The following is a 19,401-nucleotide window of genomic DNA, read 5'->3' as shown; positions in this document are numbered from 1 at the left end:
GCCATGCTCACCACAGAGTTGGCGTGGTGGCTCAGTGGTTAGCACTGCTGCCTCATAGCACCAGAGACCCAGGTTCAATTTTAGCCTTGAGCAACAGTCTGTGCGAAGTTTACACGTTCTCCCCATGTGTGCGTGCACTTCCTCCAGATGCTCCAGTTTTCTCCCACAGTCCAATGATGTGCAGTTTAGAATGGCTTGGTCATGCTGAATTACCTATCATGTCCAGAGATGTGTATGCTAGGTGGATAAGCCATGGAAAATGTTGGTTAACAGGGATGGTTGGGGGAGGGGGGAATCCGAGTGGGATACTCATCAGAAGGTCAGTGCGGACTTGATGGGCTGAATGGCCTGATTTCACACTGTTGGATTCTATGATGCTAAGAAAGGAAGTCACTTGCCTGACTCTAGAGGATGCACCGTCGGGCAGGTTAGTTTGTTAAAATTACTACAGTATTGCATGTGGTATTATCCTGCCTGTTTTTCCCATGTCAAATCGGATCCAATCAGATGCAAGTAAAACCTTCAAATAGCAAAGTCTGATAACCAAGGGGGTCATCTGATTATAACAAACAGAATTGAAACATCCTCTCGCAGAATACCCAATGTGTAGTTCAAGAACATTTTGCCAAAGAAGCACACATAGAATCCCTACAGTGCGGAAGCAGGCCATTCGGCCCATCGAGTGTGTTGCTGGAAAGGCACAGCCAGTCAGGCCGCATCCGAGGAGCAGGAGAGTCGAAATTTTGGGCATGAGCTCTTCATCAGGAATCTCCAACAGATGTCAACTTCTCCCATTCGGCCCATCGAGTCCATACCAACAATCTGAAGAGAATCCCATCCATCCCCATATGCCCTACTCCTGTGACCATGTATGACCGATGGTTAATCCACCTAGCCTGCACATCCTTTGACATTATGGGTAATTTACCATGGCCAATCCACCCTAACCTGCATAGGCTTGGACTGCGGGAGGAAAGCAGAGCACCCGGAGGAAACCCACACAGACACATGGGGAGAATGTGCAAACTCCACACAATTGCCCAAGGGTGGGTCCCTAGCGCTGTGGGGTAACAGTACTAACCACTGAACTACCATGCCACCTCAAGAAAGGGGTGAACTTTTTTTTCAGTCTGTCAATCGTTGTGGTCCAGAAAGAGAGTAATGAGACCAGATTCCAAAGTAATCTTCGAGTTAATTGGAATTTCTCAAAGTATCTTTATTTATTTATTTCAGCATTCCAGAGGGTATTGGCTGGTTGAAAGTGAGGACTGCAGATGCTGGAGATCAGAGCTGAAAAATGTGTTGCTGGAAAAGTGCAGCAGGTCAGGCAGCATCCAAGGAGCAGGACAATTGTGTATTGGCTGATTGTATGAAAACAAATGGCATGCAAATATATGGGGAAAAGCACTAGGGAATAGAACTGGCACAAGCTGATGGGCTGAATGGCCTGCTTCAGTAACAATTCTGTGATTTGTTCTTGGGATGTGAATGTCCCTGGCTAGGCCAGCATTTGTTGTCCATCCCTTACCACCCTGGAGAAAGTGATGGTGAACCATGGCATCCTTGAAGTGTAAGGTCGCCCACAGTGCTGTTAGGAACAGAATGAAGCAACTTGACCAGTGGGGACATTCAGCCCATTACAACTGTACCAGTATTGTCAGAGAGCTCTTCATTTTACCCGTCTCCCCAGTAGCCCTGAAAGTTGTCATAGAGGCAAAAAAAACCAGAGAAGAGTCAAAAAAATGTTGCTTCTGAGTATGCACTGCCTGAAGTGGTGCTGTTAATCCAGCACTAACATTGGAAATGGAATTGGGTTGATGTTTGGAAAGGGGAGAAATTGGAATATATGGGGAAAGAATGGGGGCTATTTGAAGAGCTCCTCAAGAGAGGAGCAGTGATTGCCTGAATGGCCTCATTTGGTGTTGTGAGAACTTATCGGTCTGTCCAGGGCAGAACTTCTTTGAAAAAGCGAGAGAGACAAATCCAAACAGAATTGGAACACGACATGTTCTGAGCAGGACTGTCCATTGTATAGATACCCACAACGTTGACTTGTCCACTTCCTGATGCTGCCTGGCTTGTTGTGTTCTTCCAGCCTTCTGCATGTACATTGTATAAGCAAGTATTTAAACAGCATCACGTCACAGAAAGAAGCACAGCAGCTGGAACTCTGACCCATTCGCTTCGGCATTCAGAATATTAATGGGTTCATTATCTGAGAGCACTAGATCCTTTGTCTTCTACGTGACCCCACATTATGATTTGCAAAAGCAAGTTTAGCGGATTCCATAGGTGAGTCATTGGAAGCAAGTCAGAACTCAAGACAAAGGGAGTGATCAGTATAAATTGCTGATTAAAGCAGGATACCCCTCAAGGTGACTGCAAAGGGAGGTGTCACTGGTGAAGTGAATAACAGTCCCATTTCCCACTCAAGTGGCTATGAGTTCGAGCCCCAGGGCAGAAGCGTTGCCCCCCTTCCCCTCCCCCGGTTAGCAGGGGATGGTGGGGAGGCCTCAAATTCCAAAGGGTGGTCCACCCTGGTTAAGGCCCTCAAACTGTACATGTTAGCCGCTGAAAGGCAGTGCTTCCCCCCTCCCCTCCCCCCCACCACCACCAACCCCCACTCTCTTGATGTTGAGACTGAAGGGAAGGACAGGGAGGAGCCAAATCTCAGCCTTGTTCAGGCTTTACACAGCGAATGTCACTCAAGACGGCCCCTCTTTGACACCAGGTTCTCACCATCCACGCCACAGTCTCCCCTCACAGAACCGGTCAAATCCAGAGCACAGGTCAAGGCTGGCAGACAATGGCAGAGTTACCAGGGCATGGGGCTTTTGTGGGAGTGGGAGGAGATGGGCCAGAGGGCCCAGGCCCGGAAAATCAGGCCTGTTTCCTGTTTCCATTCCTCTGACCTCTGTCTTGAAAGCTTCAGCCTGCTGCCTCAAGGGACAGAAAGCGACAAACTTGCTCAACAACTCAGTGTGAGAAAGACCTCCTTAAATTTCCTCCTAAACAATTTGACTCTGATTTTGAGTATCTGTTGCCTCATTTTGAATTCCCCTGATCTATCCAGTAATGCCCACATCTCAGTAATGCCCACATCTCAGTCCTGATGAAGAGCTTATGCTCGAAACATCGACTCTCCTGCTCCTCAGAAGCTGCCTGACCAGTTGTGCATTTCCAATGCCACACTTTTTGACCAGGCTCACATCTAATAAATGCAAAGGAAGTAATTAACTTAACATGCAGTCTAAATAGTCCATCTCTCCCCATAATCTCCCATAACAGTACTGTAAATTCTAGGACAAGAATATTGCAGTGAGTAACTGGCCTCCTGACACCCCAAGGCCTATCCACCATCTACAAGGCACAAGTCAGGAGTGTGATAGAATACTTCAAGGAGAAAGTGAGGACTGCAGATGCTGGAGATCAGAGCTGAAAATGTGTTGCTGGAAAAGCGCAGCAGGTCAGGCAGCATCCAAGGAACAGGAGAATCAACATTTCGGGCATAAGCCCTTCTTCAGGTATGCCCGAAACGTTGATTCTCCTGTTCCTTGGATGCTGCCTGACCTGCTGCGCTTTTCCAGCAACACATTTTCAGCTGTGATGGAATACTCCCCACTTGCCTGGATGAGTGTAGCTCCAAAAACACTATCGATGATCAATACTGTCCAAGATAAAACATCCCTTATAATTAGCACCTGTACCACCAACTTCAACATCCACTCCCTCCACCACCAATGTTCACGAGCAGCAGTGTGTATCATCTAAAAGGTGCACTGAAGAAATTCATAATTGAAAGCACTTTCCAACACTCTGTTCTCGAAAAGAACAAGGGCAGGAGATCATGGGAAAACCACCACCAGACCAAACATGCACACCATAATATAAAACTCGATTGCCATTCTTCACTGTGGCTGGGTAATAATCCTGGAATCCCCTCCCTGGCACTACAGGTCTACCTACAGCACATGGAGCTACAGCAGTTCAAGAAGGCAGCTCACTCCCACCTTCTCAGGGTATGAATAATAAATGCTGGGCTAGCCAGTGACACCCACATCCCTGTGAATAAATGTTTTAAAACTACACACGCAGCTTATAATTTAAATATTGGGATATTAAACCTTTACTCTGCAGTCGGGGGAGATGCTTTTTCTCAGTCTAATCCAGCCTGACTTGCAATCCTACAGCTTCGGCTGTCTAATCATAACCCAGGCTCATCCTGCTTCCGCCTTGTCTCCCCATCTCCCAGTTCCTCTCCTCCCCAGCATCTTTCTTATCTGACACCGTTTCGGCTCTGATACTTGGTGCAGGCCGTAAGATCTTCAAACATTAATTTCCAGCTGGAGTTGTGGGAGATAAGTTTAGCTGACCATGGACACTGACAAGGAATCTACAATGCTGTCTGTCCAAAATAAACTTGGCACATATTGTCATTCAATTGCCTCAACATTGGAAAAATTGAAATAGGTTCCTACTCCGGTGTTTAGGTTTGTAAGCATCAAATAAATACAGCAAGACAATAGAAGAACAAACATGATTTAAACTGAAGATTGTTTTTTGGTGGCATCCAAATTCAGTAACCTAACTTGCCTGACTTTATGATGAAGTGAAACAATCGCTACGATTAGTTTCGATGTGACTGTAAGGGGCCAAATCTTAAACAGTAGATTTCTTCCTCAAAAGGACATTTGTGATCCAGTTGAGTTTTAACAACAATCATGGTCACTTTAAATGATTCCAGATTTTGACACGTAAAAAGGTATCATCAAATTGCTAAAGGAGTAGATTATTCCGAGAATGTAACCTCCACACTAACACATGTTAAATTTACATCAACAGTAAGTCGTTCAGGCTTATTACATAGGTGATTCATGCTACCATTATGACTGTCAAAAGTGTCAAACTTCATAAACTGGAACAGCCACTCAAACCCTAGATTGCATTCTCGAAATAACTCACTGCTCACTGTCATTTTTTTATTATTCACTCAAGGGATGTGGGCGGAGGTGACTTGGTCAGCTTTTATTGCCCATTCCAGTTTGTCCCCTTGGGAAGCAATGATGCAGGGAGCTGGATTGAGGTGTACAAAGTTAAAAATCACCCAACACCAGGTTAAAGTCCAACAGGTTTAGGTGGAAGCACAAGTTTTCAGAGCGCTGCTCCTACATCAGGTAGCTAGTTGGGAAGGTAAGGAACCACTGCAGTCAATGTGCTGCAGGCTGACACACAAAGCCCAGAATTTTGATCCAACAATACCAAAGGAATGGCACTATGTTTCCAAGTCAGGAAGGTGAAGTAAGGGGAACTTGGAGATGGTGTTCTCATGTACCTGTTGCCCTTGTCCTTCTAGGTAAAAGTGGTTATGGGTTTGGAAGGAGCTGTCTGAGGATCTTTGGTGAATTTCTGAAGTGCACCCTGTAGATGGTACACTCTGCTGCTACTGAGCGTCGGTGGTGGAGGGAGTGGATGTTTGTGGATGTGGTGCCAATCAGGCGGGCCTGCTTTGTCCTGGATGGTGTCAAGCTTCTCGAGTGTTGTTGGAGCTGTACCCATCCCAGCAATTGGGGAATATTCCGTCACACTCCTGACTTGTGCCTTGTAGATGGTAGACAGGCTTGGGGGAGTCAGGAGGTGAGTTATTTGCTGCAGTATTCCTAACCTCTGATCTGTTCTTGTAGCCACTGTGTTTATGTGGTAAGTCCAGTTGAGAGTTTGGTCTATGATGCCCCTAGGATGTTGCTAGTAGGGGATTCAGTGATGGTAACACCATTGAATATCAAGGGGTGCTGGTTAGATTGTCTCTTGTTGGTGATGGTCATAGCCTGGCATTTGTGTGGCGTGAATGTTACATACCACTTGACAGCCCAAACTTAGGTATTATCCAGGTCTTGTTCCATTTGAACACAGACTGTTTCAGTCAGAGGAGTCATGAAAGATGCTGAACGTTGTGCAATCATCAGTGAATACCCTCACTTCTGACCTTATGACTAGGGGAAGGTAATTGATGAAGCAACTGAAGATGGTTAGGCCTAGGACACTAACCTGAGGAAATCCTGTAGAGAGGTCCTGGAGCTGAAATGATTGACCTCCCACAACCACAACTACCTTCCTATGTGCAAGTATGACTCCAATCAGCAGAGAGTTTGCCTCCTGATTCCCAAAGGTTCTAGGAGAAAGTGAGGACTGCAGATACTGGAGATCAGAGACAAAGAGTGTGACACTGGAAAAGCACAGCCAGTCAGGCAGCATCCGAGGAGCAGGACAGTAAACATTTTGATCATAAGCTGATGAAGAGATTATGCTTGAAACGTCAACTCTCCTTCTTCTTGGATGCTGCCTGACTGGATGTGCTTTTCCAGCAGCACACTTTTTGACCCTTAGATTCTAGTTTTGCTAGGGCTCCTTGATGTCACACTTGATTGAATGCCGCCTTGATATCAAGGGCTGTCACTCTCCCCTCCCCTCTGGAATTCAGCTCCTTTGTCCATGTTTGACCCAAGGCTGTAATGAGATCAGGAGCTGAGTGACCCTGATGGAACCCAAACTGGGCATCACTGAGCAGGTTGTTGCTGAGCAGGTGCTGCTTGATGACCCCTTCCATCACTTTACTGATGATGGAGAGTGGACTGATGGGGCAGGAATTGGCCGGGTTGGATTTGTCCTGCTTTTTATGGACAGGACATACCTGGGCAATTTTCCACATTGTTGGGTAGCTGTCAAGGTTGTAACTTTACTGGAACAGCTTGGGTAGAGGAGTGGCAAGTTCTGGACACAAGTGTTCAATACCATTGCTGGAATATTGTCATGGCCCATGGCATTCACAGTATCCAGTGCCTGCGACAATTTCTTGATACCATGTGGAGTGGAGTGAATTGGCTAAAGACTGGTGTCTTTAATACTCTGGACCACTGGAGGAGGCTGAGATGGATCATCCACTTGGCTGCAATGAAGATTGCTGTGAATACTTCAGCCTTACCTTTAGCGCCGATGTGTTGGGCTCCTCCATCATTGAGGATGGGGATACTTGTGGAGCCTCCTCCTCCAGTGCATTGTTTAATTGTCCACCACCATTCATGACTGGGTGTGGCAGGACTGCAGAGCTTAGATCTGACCTTTTGGTTGTCGGATCACATCGTTCTGTCCATCACTTGCTGCTTCTGCTGTTTTGTACACAAGTAGTCCTGTTTGGTGTTGTCACCAGGTTGACACCTCATCTTCAGGTATGCCTGTGCTGCTCCTGACATGCCCTCCTGCACCCTCCATTGAACCAGGCTTGATCCCCTGGCTTGATTGTAATGGTTGAGTGGGGGATATGTCGGGCCATTTGGTTACAGATTGTGCTGGAGTACAATTCTGCTGCTATTGACAGCCCACAGCACCTCATGGATGCCCAGTCTTGAGTTGCTAGATCTGTTTGAAGTCTGTCCCATTTAGCACAGTGAAGGTGACACACAACATGATAAAGATTATTCTCAATGTGAAGGTGAGACTTTGTCTCCACAACGACTGTGCGGTGGTCACTCTTACCGATACTGTCATGGGCAGATTGGTAAGGGTCAAGTATGTTTTTCCCTTTTGCTTGTTCCCTCACCACCTGCCGCAGACCCAGTCTAGCAGCTATGGCCTTTAGGACCCGACCAGTATGATCAGTAATGCTGCTTCCAAGCCATTCTTGGTGGTGGACATTGTAATCTCCCACCCAGAGTACATGTTGTGCCCTTTCCACCCCCAGTGTTTCCTCTAAGTGTTGCTCAACATGGAGGAGGACTGATTCATCAGCCGAGAGAGGACAGTACGTGGTAATCAGCAGGAGGTTTCCTCAGCAGGTAGTTTTGAACGAAAGGGCACTGAAGGAATAGAAAGGTAGAGACCAACAGCAAATATATTTCGAAAGTGGGAGGCTGACAGGGAAATAAGGATGAAAAAATGAGGCAAATTCAACAAAAACTAAACTTAATCAATATCCGTAATAAATCAGATGTGAGACCTAACCTGCTGTGAAGGTAGTTTGAAACATTGTGATTAATGCCCTACAATTTCCCTGATCGGTACTTGCTCAGGTATACTGCTCACCGCCTGTTGATTTAGGGCTTGGTCAAAAAAAGCAAGAGCAGTTCTGCTGTACCCTGAAGCAGCGATTCGCTTCTGTTGAAAGAGCTAGGTAAGGTGTGCGGCTGGGTGGGGGTGTGCTGGAGATGGATAGCTCTGGGCCCATGTGTGAATGCCACCCTCCTCAGTCTCTCACTCTCTTTCTCGGCTCTCACACAATAGAGGCTGTCAGATGTTTACTTCAGTTCTGAGATTCATTTCCAGTTTCCTCTTTCTAAATATCGAGCAACACTTCTGATGGAGTTTCATTTTGCAACTTGCCCCTGGAGTCTCATTCACTCCGCCTGAAAGGAAGACACACAAAAATATTTTTTTCCTGTGTTGTCTTTTCAAACTACTCTTTATTTTTAAACTTTCTCTTCCACTCAGTGTTTCACTTTTGCAGCCAGCTCCCCAACCCCGTGATCAACTGTCCCCTAAGAGTTTGTGTAAACTTGAAAAAGGCAAGTCAACGCTGATTGGTTAAACAGTCACTGTGGCAAATACACCAGGGCATTTGCCATGACAACATCTCATCCAATCAGAATCCAGCTTCTAACCAATCAGCATGCCTTTTTTTTTGCATGGATTGTAAATTGTTGTTCCCTTTGAGGTTTGTATTCTTGTGCCTGTCCTAATGATTGTGAATTCTTGAATATTTTCATAGAATCCCTACAGGGTGGAAACAGGCCCTTCGGCCCAGCCAGTCCACACTGACCCTCCGAAGAATAATCCACCCAGACCAATTTCTCCTACCCTACAACTAGTGCACCTAATCTACACAATCCTGAACACTATGGGGCAGTTTAGCATGGCCAATTCACCTGACCTGCACATCTTTGGATTGTGGGAAGAAACCAGAGCACCCAGAGGAAACCCACGCAGACACAAGGAGAATGTGTAAACTCCACACAGTCGTCTGGCACTGGAATTGAACTTGGGTCCACGGTGCTGTGAGGCAGCAGTGCTAACCACTGAGACACCATGCCACCTTTTTGGAATGTGTCAGCAGTGTTTGCCTCAACAATGCTTACATTCTTTACAATTAAGCAACGATTGTGAAAACTGCAGAATATCACAAAATCTCAACTGATCCAGTAATGTTCTTCTGTAGGAAATGAATCTACAACAGTTATTCTGACTACTCTTTATGTGTCTCGAGTCTCCAAGTAACTGGTTGACCTCTGATGCCCTCCTCTGTAGTGGTTTCACAAGTTAGCCAGGCCATTGTTACTGGGTAACGAAAGTCCCGACAAAGGTTACAGACAGTGGAAGAGAAGGAAGTCTAATTTTATTACAGTTCATTCTCTGGGATGTGTTTTCTACTTTTTTTTAATTCATTCACAGGATGTGGGAGTCACTGGCTAGGTCAGCATTTATTACCCATCCCTAATTGTCCAGAGGGCAGTTAGGAGTCAGCCACCTTGCTGTGAGTCTGGAGTCACATGTAGACCAGACCAAATAATGATGGCAGTTTCCCTCCCTAAAGGACATGAGTAAACCAGATCTTAATCAGCAATGGATTCATGGTCATCATTAGACTCTTAATTCAAGATTTTTATTGAATTCAAATTCCATCACCTGCCATGGTGGGATTCGAACCCAGGTCCTCAGAACATTTCTGCAGTCCTGGTTTGTCCCTAATTGCCCTCTGAAGGGGGTGGGGGTACTGTGGGTCTTCTGGAACTGCTTACAGGCCGTGGCTCTTACAGTGCAGTTATGGAGGAAGTTCCAGAGCTTTGACCAAGTGGTGATGGAGGAAAAGCTGGCATATATCTGGGTCAGGATGGTGTGTGACCCAGAGAGAGACTTGGAGGTGATGATGTTCCCATGTGCTTGCTGACCCTGTGCATTTGGGTAGCAAACATTGTGCATTCAAAAGGTTCTCTGAGCATCACTTAGGCTAACACAAACCAATAAAAATATGTCAGGAGCAAAAACTAAAGGAAGGAGTCAAGGAGAGGCTGCACTAACTGTAAAATCAAATTATTTTTTAAAAACCTGAAGAATATCTGATTGAATGTCGGCACAGGAACTAGAGGAGAGATGAGGAGAATTTCTACGAATAGGCATTTGGTTGTACAGAGGTTGAGCAATGCTCAAAAAAAGGACACATTTTGTAACAGCTTTTCATCTTGCACACATCAGGATATTTCACAAGAATACCAATTCAAGTGAAAAAAATCAAATTTATCATAAGAGGAGAGTGTTGGTTGATGGCAAGCTAACTGTGATTGGTAAAGCATTTCCATGGAGAATGCTCCCATCAATGCTAATTGACAGTTAAATGCCAAAATCTGTTTAAATTTTAAACCAGATGAGTTGATTCTGATTGATCAGGGCATTCCCCTGAGTAATGAATCAGCAAATAGATATTTTGTCACGATGAAATAGGCACATGTTCTGTCTGTACATAATTGAACCCTGTGTATTAATATATGTACAATCACTGTGCCTGCACTGATAACTCTTTCATAGAGACACCACTGATATGATCCTCCTGGGCTGTCAGTTTCTATATTATTTATTGTGGGCATTTTATTGGTTCAGGTATTTTACTGAAGGCAAAACATGGCCTTTAGACCACAAGCACATTATGATGATGCTCTGTGAATAAAATAAGCAATGATTCTACTGCACACATCTCTGGGAGGTTGGCATCGTATTTACTGAATGAATAACAAGTGTGATCACACATTGCAGAAAATATTTGCCAATGGTTTGATGAAGTTGCTAACCTGTTGGAAAATAGGAAGATTAGCACCTTGGCTTAAATCGCAAGGAAATTTCACACCAGTTCCTTCCAAGATGTTCATTGACTGACTGTGATTCCAGCACATTGCGACTCAGTGGGTGCTACCATTATTCAACTCCCATTTCACTGGAGAAAAAGAGAAGAGGGGACATCATTTTATTTCTTTATGCTTTAGTTCATCTACTGCTTAAATCCATAATTACTGCTTTCATTCCTTCCAACCTTGTTCACATCTAATGCTCTTCTACTCTGATACCCATCTTCTGCAAATTTTTCAAATTTTATCTCATCCAAAACCCATTCGCCCACAAAGCCTTGGTTCACTGGTCTAACTTGGCTTCCATACAACATCATCCCTTTTTCAAATTTACATCCTTGTGTTTAATTGGCTGGATGGCCTTACATTCCATCGATCTCGATAATCTCCATTAGCCCCATGCAGTTCTGCAGTCCCATTTTTCTGTCTGCAGGTAGTTCTTCTATAACGCGATGGCTGTGTTTTTGTGTATCTCCGTGTTACAGAAATATTGCGCTTCAGAAACGGCACTTAGAGTATTGGAGATGTAATCGTGTTGCAGCCAAGACACATTTTAAAAGTTTGCACATTAGAAACAGTGTCCCAAGTTTATCAATCGTGTTATAGCAGAGCGACCTGTGCTGCCAATTCTGTTTGCCCCACCAGTAGCAGAGGTGCCTCCAGCTTCCTGAGTTCTAAGGTCTAGAATTCTCTCTCTAAATCATTCCACCTCCTCCTTCAATACAATCTTTAAATGTCACCTGCTTGAACAAGTGTGTGCCCAATAAGCTTCCTCTGTGACTCAAGCGTTTATACTAAAGCTCCTTCGAAGTACCTTGCTCTTTGAAGATGTTATCTAAATGCATATATTGTGCTAATGATATCTGTTATGGCCAATCACTAAAGCCGGTGGAGTAGTGGACAGTTTGGAAGAGTGTTACAGGTTGCAGGGGGAGCTTGGATAAACTGCAGAATTGGGCTGAGAGGTGGCAAATGGAGTTCAATGCAGATAAATGTGAGGTGATGCACTTTCGGAAGAATAACAGGAAGGCAGAGTACTGGGTCAATGGAAAGATTCTTGGTAGTGTGGATTTGCAGAGGGATCTTAGAGTCCATGTACATAGATCTCTGAAAGTTGCCACCCAGGTGGATAGTGCTGTTAAGAAGGCATACGATGTGTTAGGTTTCATCGGTAGAGGGACGGAGTTCCAGAGCCATAATGTCATGCTGCACCTATACAAAACACTAGTGCGGCCACAGTTGGGATATTGTGTACAATTCTGGTCGACCCATTACAGGAAGGATGTGGAAGCATTGGAAAAGGTGCAGAGGAGATTTACCAGGCTGTTGCCTGGTCTGGAGGGAAGGTCTTATGAGGAAAGGCTGAAAGATTTGGGTCTGTTCTCATTGGAAAGAAGGCTAAGAGGAGATTTGATAGAGACATACAAGATGATCAGAGGATTAGATAGGGTAGACAGTGAAAGTCTTTTTCCTAGGATGATGGCATCAGCGTGTACGAGGGGGGCATAACTATAAAAAACTACGAGGTCAATTACCGGAATGGCGGGACTACCTTACGCTGAAAGATTGGAGCGACCGGGCTTGTACACGCTTGAGTTTAGAAGGCTGAGAGGGGATCTGATTGAGACGTATAAGATTATTAAAGGATTGGACACTCTGGAGGCCACTTACAACAGAGTTGAGGAGAAACTTCTTCACCCAGAGAGTGGTGGGTGTATGGAATGTTCTGCCCCAGAAGGCTGTGGAGGCCAAGTCTCTGGATACTTTCAAGAAAGAGTTGGATAGAGCTCTGAAGGATAGTGGAATCAAGGGTTATGGAGATATGGCAGGAACAGGATACTGATTGAGGATGATCAGCCATGATCATAGTGAATGGAGGTGCTGACTCGAAGGGCAGAATGGCCTCCTCCTGCACCTCTTGTCTATTGTCTATTGTCAAATGGAGGGGTGATAGATTTAAGACAGATGTCAGAGGCAGGTATTTTACGCAGAGAGTGGTAAGGGTGTGGAATGCCCTACCTGCTAATGTAGTCAACTCAGCCACATTAGAGAGACTTTAAACAATTCTCAGATAAGCACATGGATGATTTTGGGATAGTGTAGTGGGACGAGCTGAGAATAGTTCACAGGTTGGCGCAACATCAAGGGCCGAAGGGCCTGTTCTGTGCTGTGTTGTTCTATGTTCTATGTTCTATCTCTGAGTAAAGTTCCCTTATCATTACAGTTCTAGATTAGTTATTCCTAAATTGAGAAGCTCCTGGGTGAGGAGGGATGTGTTGTCTGCTCTTCTTTATTTACCACCTCCCCCTCAGTTGCTCACAACAGTGTTAATTTGCAAAAGATCACTTCCTTTTGACTGTCTTTCTCACCAGAGTTTATGCCTGAAACATCGACTCTCCTCGGATGCTGCCTGACGTGCTGTGCTTTTCCAGCACCACACTCTTCGACTCTGATCTCCAGGATCTGCAGTCACCATTTTTTCCACGTCTTTCTCCCCAACCAAACAAATTCATATTTAAAAGGAGTCAATTGAATCAGGCTTTCTTGAACTAATGAAAGAGTGAGTTGACTAGTTACTGAACATAAAAAGGATTAATAACAGAACACAATACACATAGATTAAGAGTAAGAGGTGAGCCCAAATAAAGGTAAAAGATGAAAAAATATATACAGATTTGTCTCAGAATCCTGAGAAGAGTAGACAGTGGAACATTGCAGCCATTATTTTGGATGAGACCAGTAGAATAGATATTGTTAAGTAAGCAGCTGGCTTTGAGATTCTTGGTCTTGCAAGACAGCAGATCATCTGTCATCGTCTTTCCTATCATGTGACCATGTGCAGCCCTCACAGCAAGAGAGTATCTTTCCTTTCCACCTGCAGTGCCAGAGTAACACGGAATTTTTTTAGCTGTGACCCTCATGCCCACTTGCACTCACAGACCAGGATTGATGCTGGTGTTAAACTCTTGTTGTTGTATGTCTGCATCTTGGGAAATAACTCACAGGAGATGGCTTTCTGCTGAGGGATAGGGGTGGAGGGTGTTGGTTCAAACATGACCCCAGCTTATGGTCTGCCTTCATAACTCAACTAGATGAATTATGCAAGTTTCATCAGATTAATTTCCTGAATATTACTATAAGGAGCACTTGTTGGAGATGGTTGGCATCCCATTACATACAGCAAGCCTGTCCTTACAGACAGACTGACTGTGCAGTGTTGGGCTGGATTTAGCTGCCCACAGGCTGGGAAGTCCTGGTTTTCAACTAAAACCTTGTTGTTCTCTCAAGTTGTAGTAAAAGTCTCCGTGACATGTTTGCAAGAGGAATGGTGGAGCTCTCCCTGGTTTTGTGGACACTGGGGTACGGGGACTAATATTTTGGGGACATGGGCTTGGATTCCACCAAGGCAGTTAGTGAAACTTGACTTCAATAATCAATTTTTATAAATCTAGCCTAATGGTAATCATGTAACCATTATCAATTGTCATTAAAAACCTTCCAGTTCATTGCCATCCCTCCCTGTCTGGCCCACACCAATGTGGTTGATTCTTAACTGCCCTCTGGGCAATTAGTGATGGGCAATAAATGCTGGCCCAGCTAGCAATGTCTATCCCCTAGCCCATATGATAAGAAAACAGAATATTTGGTTTACGATCAGATTGCTGTTTATGGAATCTCTTCTCTGTTCAAATTGCATTTCCTCCACCTGAATTACTCCATGGGCTGTCAAATACTTTGATAGGTTTCTGGGATCACAAAAGCTGCTGAACAAATGCAAGTTTTGTCTTTCTTTCTTCATTGTGCTCGAAGCGCTGTCTCTAATTTGTGACTGAAAAACAGATTTGCATGAGACACTAAACCAAGCATATGGAGAGGTTTCCCCAGTGTCCTGGTACAAAATCAGATAAGAGTTGGGTATCATTGAAATCAAACTTGATGAGTGTTCTAGTTAATTGAATCTCGACAAGACAAGATTAACATTCCACAAAGTCAGGAAGCGGTTTTTGTTGCCATGTCCCTACGTCTGGTTCAGGAGATCTGGGTTCAAGTCTCACTTGTTCCAGACGTGGCCTCAAAGTGGCCATGCATGTAGGTAGGTTGGTAAAGAAGGCGTATGGCACGCTTGCCTATATTGGTCAGGAAACTGAGTACAAGAGTCAGGATGTCATATAAAACTTTGGTTTGACCACACTTGGAGTATTGTATTCAATTCTGTTCGCCGCATTACAGGAAGAATGTGGAGGCTTTGGAGAGATGAGGAAGACGTTGACCAGAATGCTATCCGGATTAGAGGGTATGAGCTATAAGAAGACGCTAGAAAATCTTGGGCTGTTTTCTCTGGAGCAGCGGAGGCTGAGGGGAGACTTGATAGAAGTCTCTGAAATTATGAGATGCTTAGATACGGGCTGACACCAAATTAAATTAATCCCTTCTGCCTGCCCTTGGCCCATATCCCTTCATCTTTTGCATATTTATCTGCTTATCTAAAAGTCCCTTAAATGCCCCAACTGCATCTGCCTCCACCACCACCTCTTCCAGACCCCTACCACTCTCTGTATTAAAAAACACTTGCCCCTCACATCTCCTTTAAACTTTTCTCCCTCTCACTTTAAATGCCCCCTAGCATTAGTCATTTCAATTCTGGGAAAGTGAATTTTTTTACACAGAGTGCTAGGGGTCTGGAACGCACTGCAAGGGGTGGTGGTGGAGGTCGATACATTAGGAGCATTTAAGGGACTTTTCAATAAGCACATGAATATGCAAGGAACAGAGGGATGTGGACCAAGAGCAGGCAGAAGGGATCAGTTTAATTTGTTCAGCATAACATCGTAGGTGAACAGGCCCGTTCCTGTGTTCTATGTGTATCATTACCTGTCCCGATCAGGTTAGATCTGGGAGGCAGGAATCTGTTTGGATTCTGATGAAACTCCAAATGAAATGAGCTGATCATTTCTGAGAGACCGTACCCTGCAGGATTGAATACACTCCCCTTGAAGTGTATTCATTTTGCTCAATGTATGAATAATTCTGTACAAAGTTCATGTTGAGAGGAATTCCTCAGTCTGGCCCACAAAACAGGAACTTTTGGGTGATGCTGCTGGAATTACATTGGAAACCTAGAAGCAAGAGTCGGCTATTTGACCCTCCCACCCCCACCCCGGACCTGCTACATCATTTAATATGATAATGGCTGATCATTGAGTTCACTATCCTAATCCCACCCTCCCTCCATATTCCTTGATCCATTTAGGCACAAGAGCTGGCTCTACCTTCTTCTTTAAAATTCTACATAAATGTCCAATATGTTCGCAGATGGAACACCCTGCTGCTTTAATCCAAACGCTGTTTAGAGTTTCTGTATGGACAGTAAAGTCTTACAATGAATTGCTTATTGCCCCACGTCATCCAAAAAGCCGCTGCACTTGAACCTTCCCGCATACAACCTTTCTCCGCAATTCTTGCCATGTCTTGCAAGCACAGCTTTCCCCAAAATGCAGCATTTGTCAAACAGTTCCATCGCAGTGCTGTAGGGTCTGTGCAGGGGAAACTCTACACTTCTCCCCTCAACAGCACTGGCTGCTGTGAGATCTGTTTCGATGCCCAGTGTGATTTTTATTGAAATGGTGATTGAATCAAAGGATATGGTAGAAAGGGTAGGTCAGTGTAGTAAGTGTGGAGGGTGGCAAGTGAGTGAGTGAGTGAGCGGGTGGGTCGTGGAGTCATGGAAACAGACCACCTGATTCAGTCTAGATTAGGAGGGGCAGTCAGGTCAGGAGGGATAGCCAGGTTAAGAGTGGTCAGGCCGAGTTGGGGGGGTTAATTGGCTGGTCAGGGTTCAGCATGTAGTTGGGTAGACTCAAGTCAAGCAATAGATGAGAGGGCAAGAAGGTAATCAGGACAGGAGAGGCAATAGCTTAGTGCTGATATTGTTGGGCTTTTAATCCAGTGACCCAGGTAATGTTCTGAGGACCTGTGTCGAATCCCACCAGGGCAGATGGTGGAATTTGAATCCAATAAATATCTGGAATTAAGAATCTAACGATGACCATGAATCCATTATTCACAAATGTCCTTTATAGGTGGGAGCAGCTGACCTTTCCCAGTCTGGCCTACAAGTGACTCCAGACCCACCACAATGTGGTTAAATCTTAACTGCCCTCTGGGCAATTAGGGATGGGCATTGAATACTGGCCCCAGCCAGTGACTCAGTGGAGGTAAGAGAGGATGCAGTTGTCCAGAGTGTAGATTAGGATTTTTTTGTCGAACGTTTTCTGTATAGTAGGCGAAGGTGGGTACTGCAAATGCTGGAGATCTGAGCTGAAAATGTGTTGCTGGAAAAGCGCAGCAGGTCAGGCAGCATCCAAGGAGCAGAAGAATCGACATTTCGGGCATGAGCCCTTCTTCAGGCTGATGCCCGAGACATCGATTCTCCTGTTCCTTGGATGCTGCCTGACCTGCTGCGCTTTTCCAGCAACACATTTTCAGCTCTGATCTCCAGCATCTGCAGTCCTCACTTTCTCCTGCTGGAGATTAGAGTCAAGATGAGAGTGGTGCTGGAAAAGCACAGTAGGTCAGGCAGCATCTAAGGAGCAGGAAAATCAATGATTCGGGCCAAAGCCCTTCATCAGGAATGGCTCAATGAAGAGCTTTTGCCCAAACGTTGATGCTCCTGCTCCTCAGATGCTGCCTGACCTGCTGTGCTTTTCCAGCATATTTCCTGAATAATGTCAATGGAGTGATAATATTGTCACTGGACTGTAATCCCAAACCCTCGGTTAATGCTCTGGGGACATGGGCTTGAATCCAACCACAACAGATGGTGAAATTTGTACTCAATCTGGATTAAAAGGGACAGCCTGAAGGTGAGTATGTTACCATTGATAGTTATTGCTAAAATCCACCAGGTTCAAGCTACTTGGTGTCAATCAGCTGCCTTCATGTGCTCTGTTCTCCATGTGAGTACAGAACTGCAGCTATCTGACTGACTGCTTTGTGAGCAATAAATACTGGCCTCACCAGTGACACCCACAACCTAGGAATAAATACCAAGAAACAGGAAGTTACCCACTCTGTCCTTTATTGCATTTATTAAATACCTTGTATTTATAGGAACCTTGTATTTTTAGTCTCTCCCACAAGTGGGAACATCGTCTCTACTTGTATCCTATCAAGCCCTTTCATAATCTTCAAGACCTCAATTATCTCAGGGTTCTGAGGATTCAGTTGATCATGAATAATTTAACATCAAAACAGAAAATGCCGGAAGTAGCAGCATCTGTTGATAAAGAGAATTAACGTCAAAGATGCTTCTATCCTGTATTTTCTCTCTCGTTCAGAACCTGTGGATTTATCATGAAAAGGCCAGTTACACCAATGTCACTAATTAATAGTGAAGAGCTGAGTGAATTGCTTTCGGCTTGTGGGACAAATGTCACAAGGACACCAGGAAATTTGCTATCTGCCTTGCACCTTCCTCTTCCTCAAATGCTAATCATGTTGGACTTTAAGTTTATTTTTCAGTGAAGTTATTTCATTCAAAGCTCTAATGATGGATCCATACACAAGGAAGAACTCACCTTTCATAATCACACAACTTCTCAAACCACCCCACACAATGAGGTTTCTGTTTTGTAGCCCAGTCACTGTTATAGTGAAAGGAACATAGCAACCAATTTGCACACAGCAATTTACCATGACCGCACTCTGATAAATAGATAATGTTTCTTTGGTGATCTCTGTTGAGAAAGAAATGTGGCCAGACCTTCCCTGCTACTCTTCATTGTAATGCCATGAGGTCTTGACCATCCACTGGGGCAGCAGAATGGCTCAGCAGTTAGCACCGCTGCCTCACAGTACCAAGGACCTGGGTTCGATTTCTACCTCGGGTCACTATCTGTGTGGAGTTTGCACATTCTCCCCGTGTCCAGTTTCCTCCAGTAGACCAAAGATGTGCAGGTCAGGGTGAATTGGCCATGCTAAATTACCCATAGTGTTAAGTGCATTAGTCAGGGGTAAATATAGGGTAGGGGAATGTGTCTGAGTGGGATCCTCTTTGAAGGTATAAAAAGCTCTTGCTGGGCTGAATGGCCTGTTTCCACACTGTAGGGATTCTGTGATCAGATTAGATTCCCTACAGTATGAAAACAGGCCGTTCACACCAACCCTCCAAAGAGTATCCCACCCAGGCACATTCCCCTACCCTATTACTCTACACTTTCCCTGACTAATGCACCTAAACTACACATCCCTGAATACTATGGGCAATTTAGCATGGCCAATTCACCTAACCTGCTCATCTCTGGACTATGAAAGAGGTTCCTCCTTTTGATTCCTCATCAATTAACCTTTAACCCCAACTGTTTGACAGAGAGAGTCAAGGGGGGGATGTAACTATGATGTCCAGAATCCTAGGCTGGATAGATTGAGTAGTTCAGGTTAAACTGTTTCCACAGGAAGCTGGGTCAGTGAGGACAGGACACAGATGTCAACGCTATTGCAATTTTCATTTCGACAGTGA

At 44.8% G+C, this 19,401-nt stretch overlaps 1 protein-coding gene across 2 annotated transcripts in view; it reads left to right on the top strand.

Moving 5' to 3' along the window:
- The window catches only part of LOC140496281 (cadherin-5-like), a 55,059-nt gene that overhangs the window by 797 nt on the left and 34,861 nt on the right, over positions 1-19,401 (top strand). Inside the window, exon 2 of one of the 2 annotated variants that reach the window (XM_072595833.1) lies at positions 1,234-1,322. The exons of the other annotated variant lie outside the window; for it this stretch is intronic. Coding sequence (XP_072451934.1) covers positions 1,275-1,322 — 48 coding nt within the window. The 5' untranslated portion in view covers positions 1,234-1,274. The remainder of the gene's footprint in view (positions 1-1,233; positions 1,323-19,401) is intronic. 2 annotated transcript variants of the gene reach the window in all.

This window comes from Chiloscyllium punctatum, chromosome 26, assembly GCF_047496795.1.
Source record: "Chiloscyllium punctatum isolate Juve2018m chromosome 26, sChiPun1.3, whole genome shotgun sequence".
Lineage (NCBI taxonomy): Eukaryota > Metazoa > Chordata > Chondrichthyes > Orectolobiformes > Hemiscylliidae > Chiloscyllium > Chiloscyllium punctatum.
Note: the sequence above shows the minus strand (reverse complement) of the source record. Positions and strands in the feature narration are given on the sequence as shown.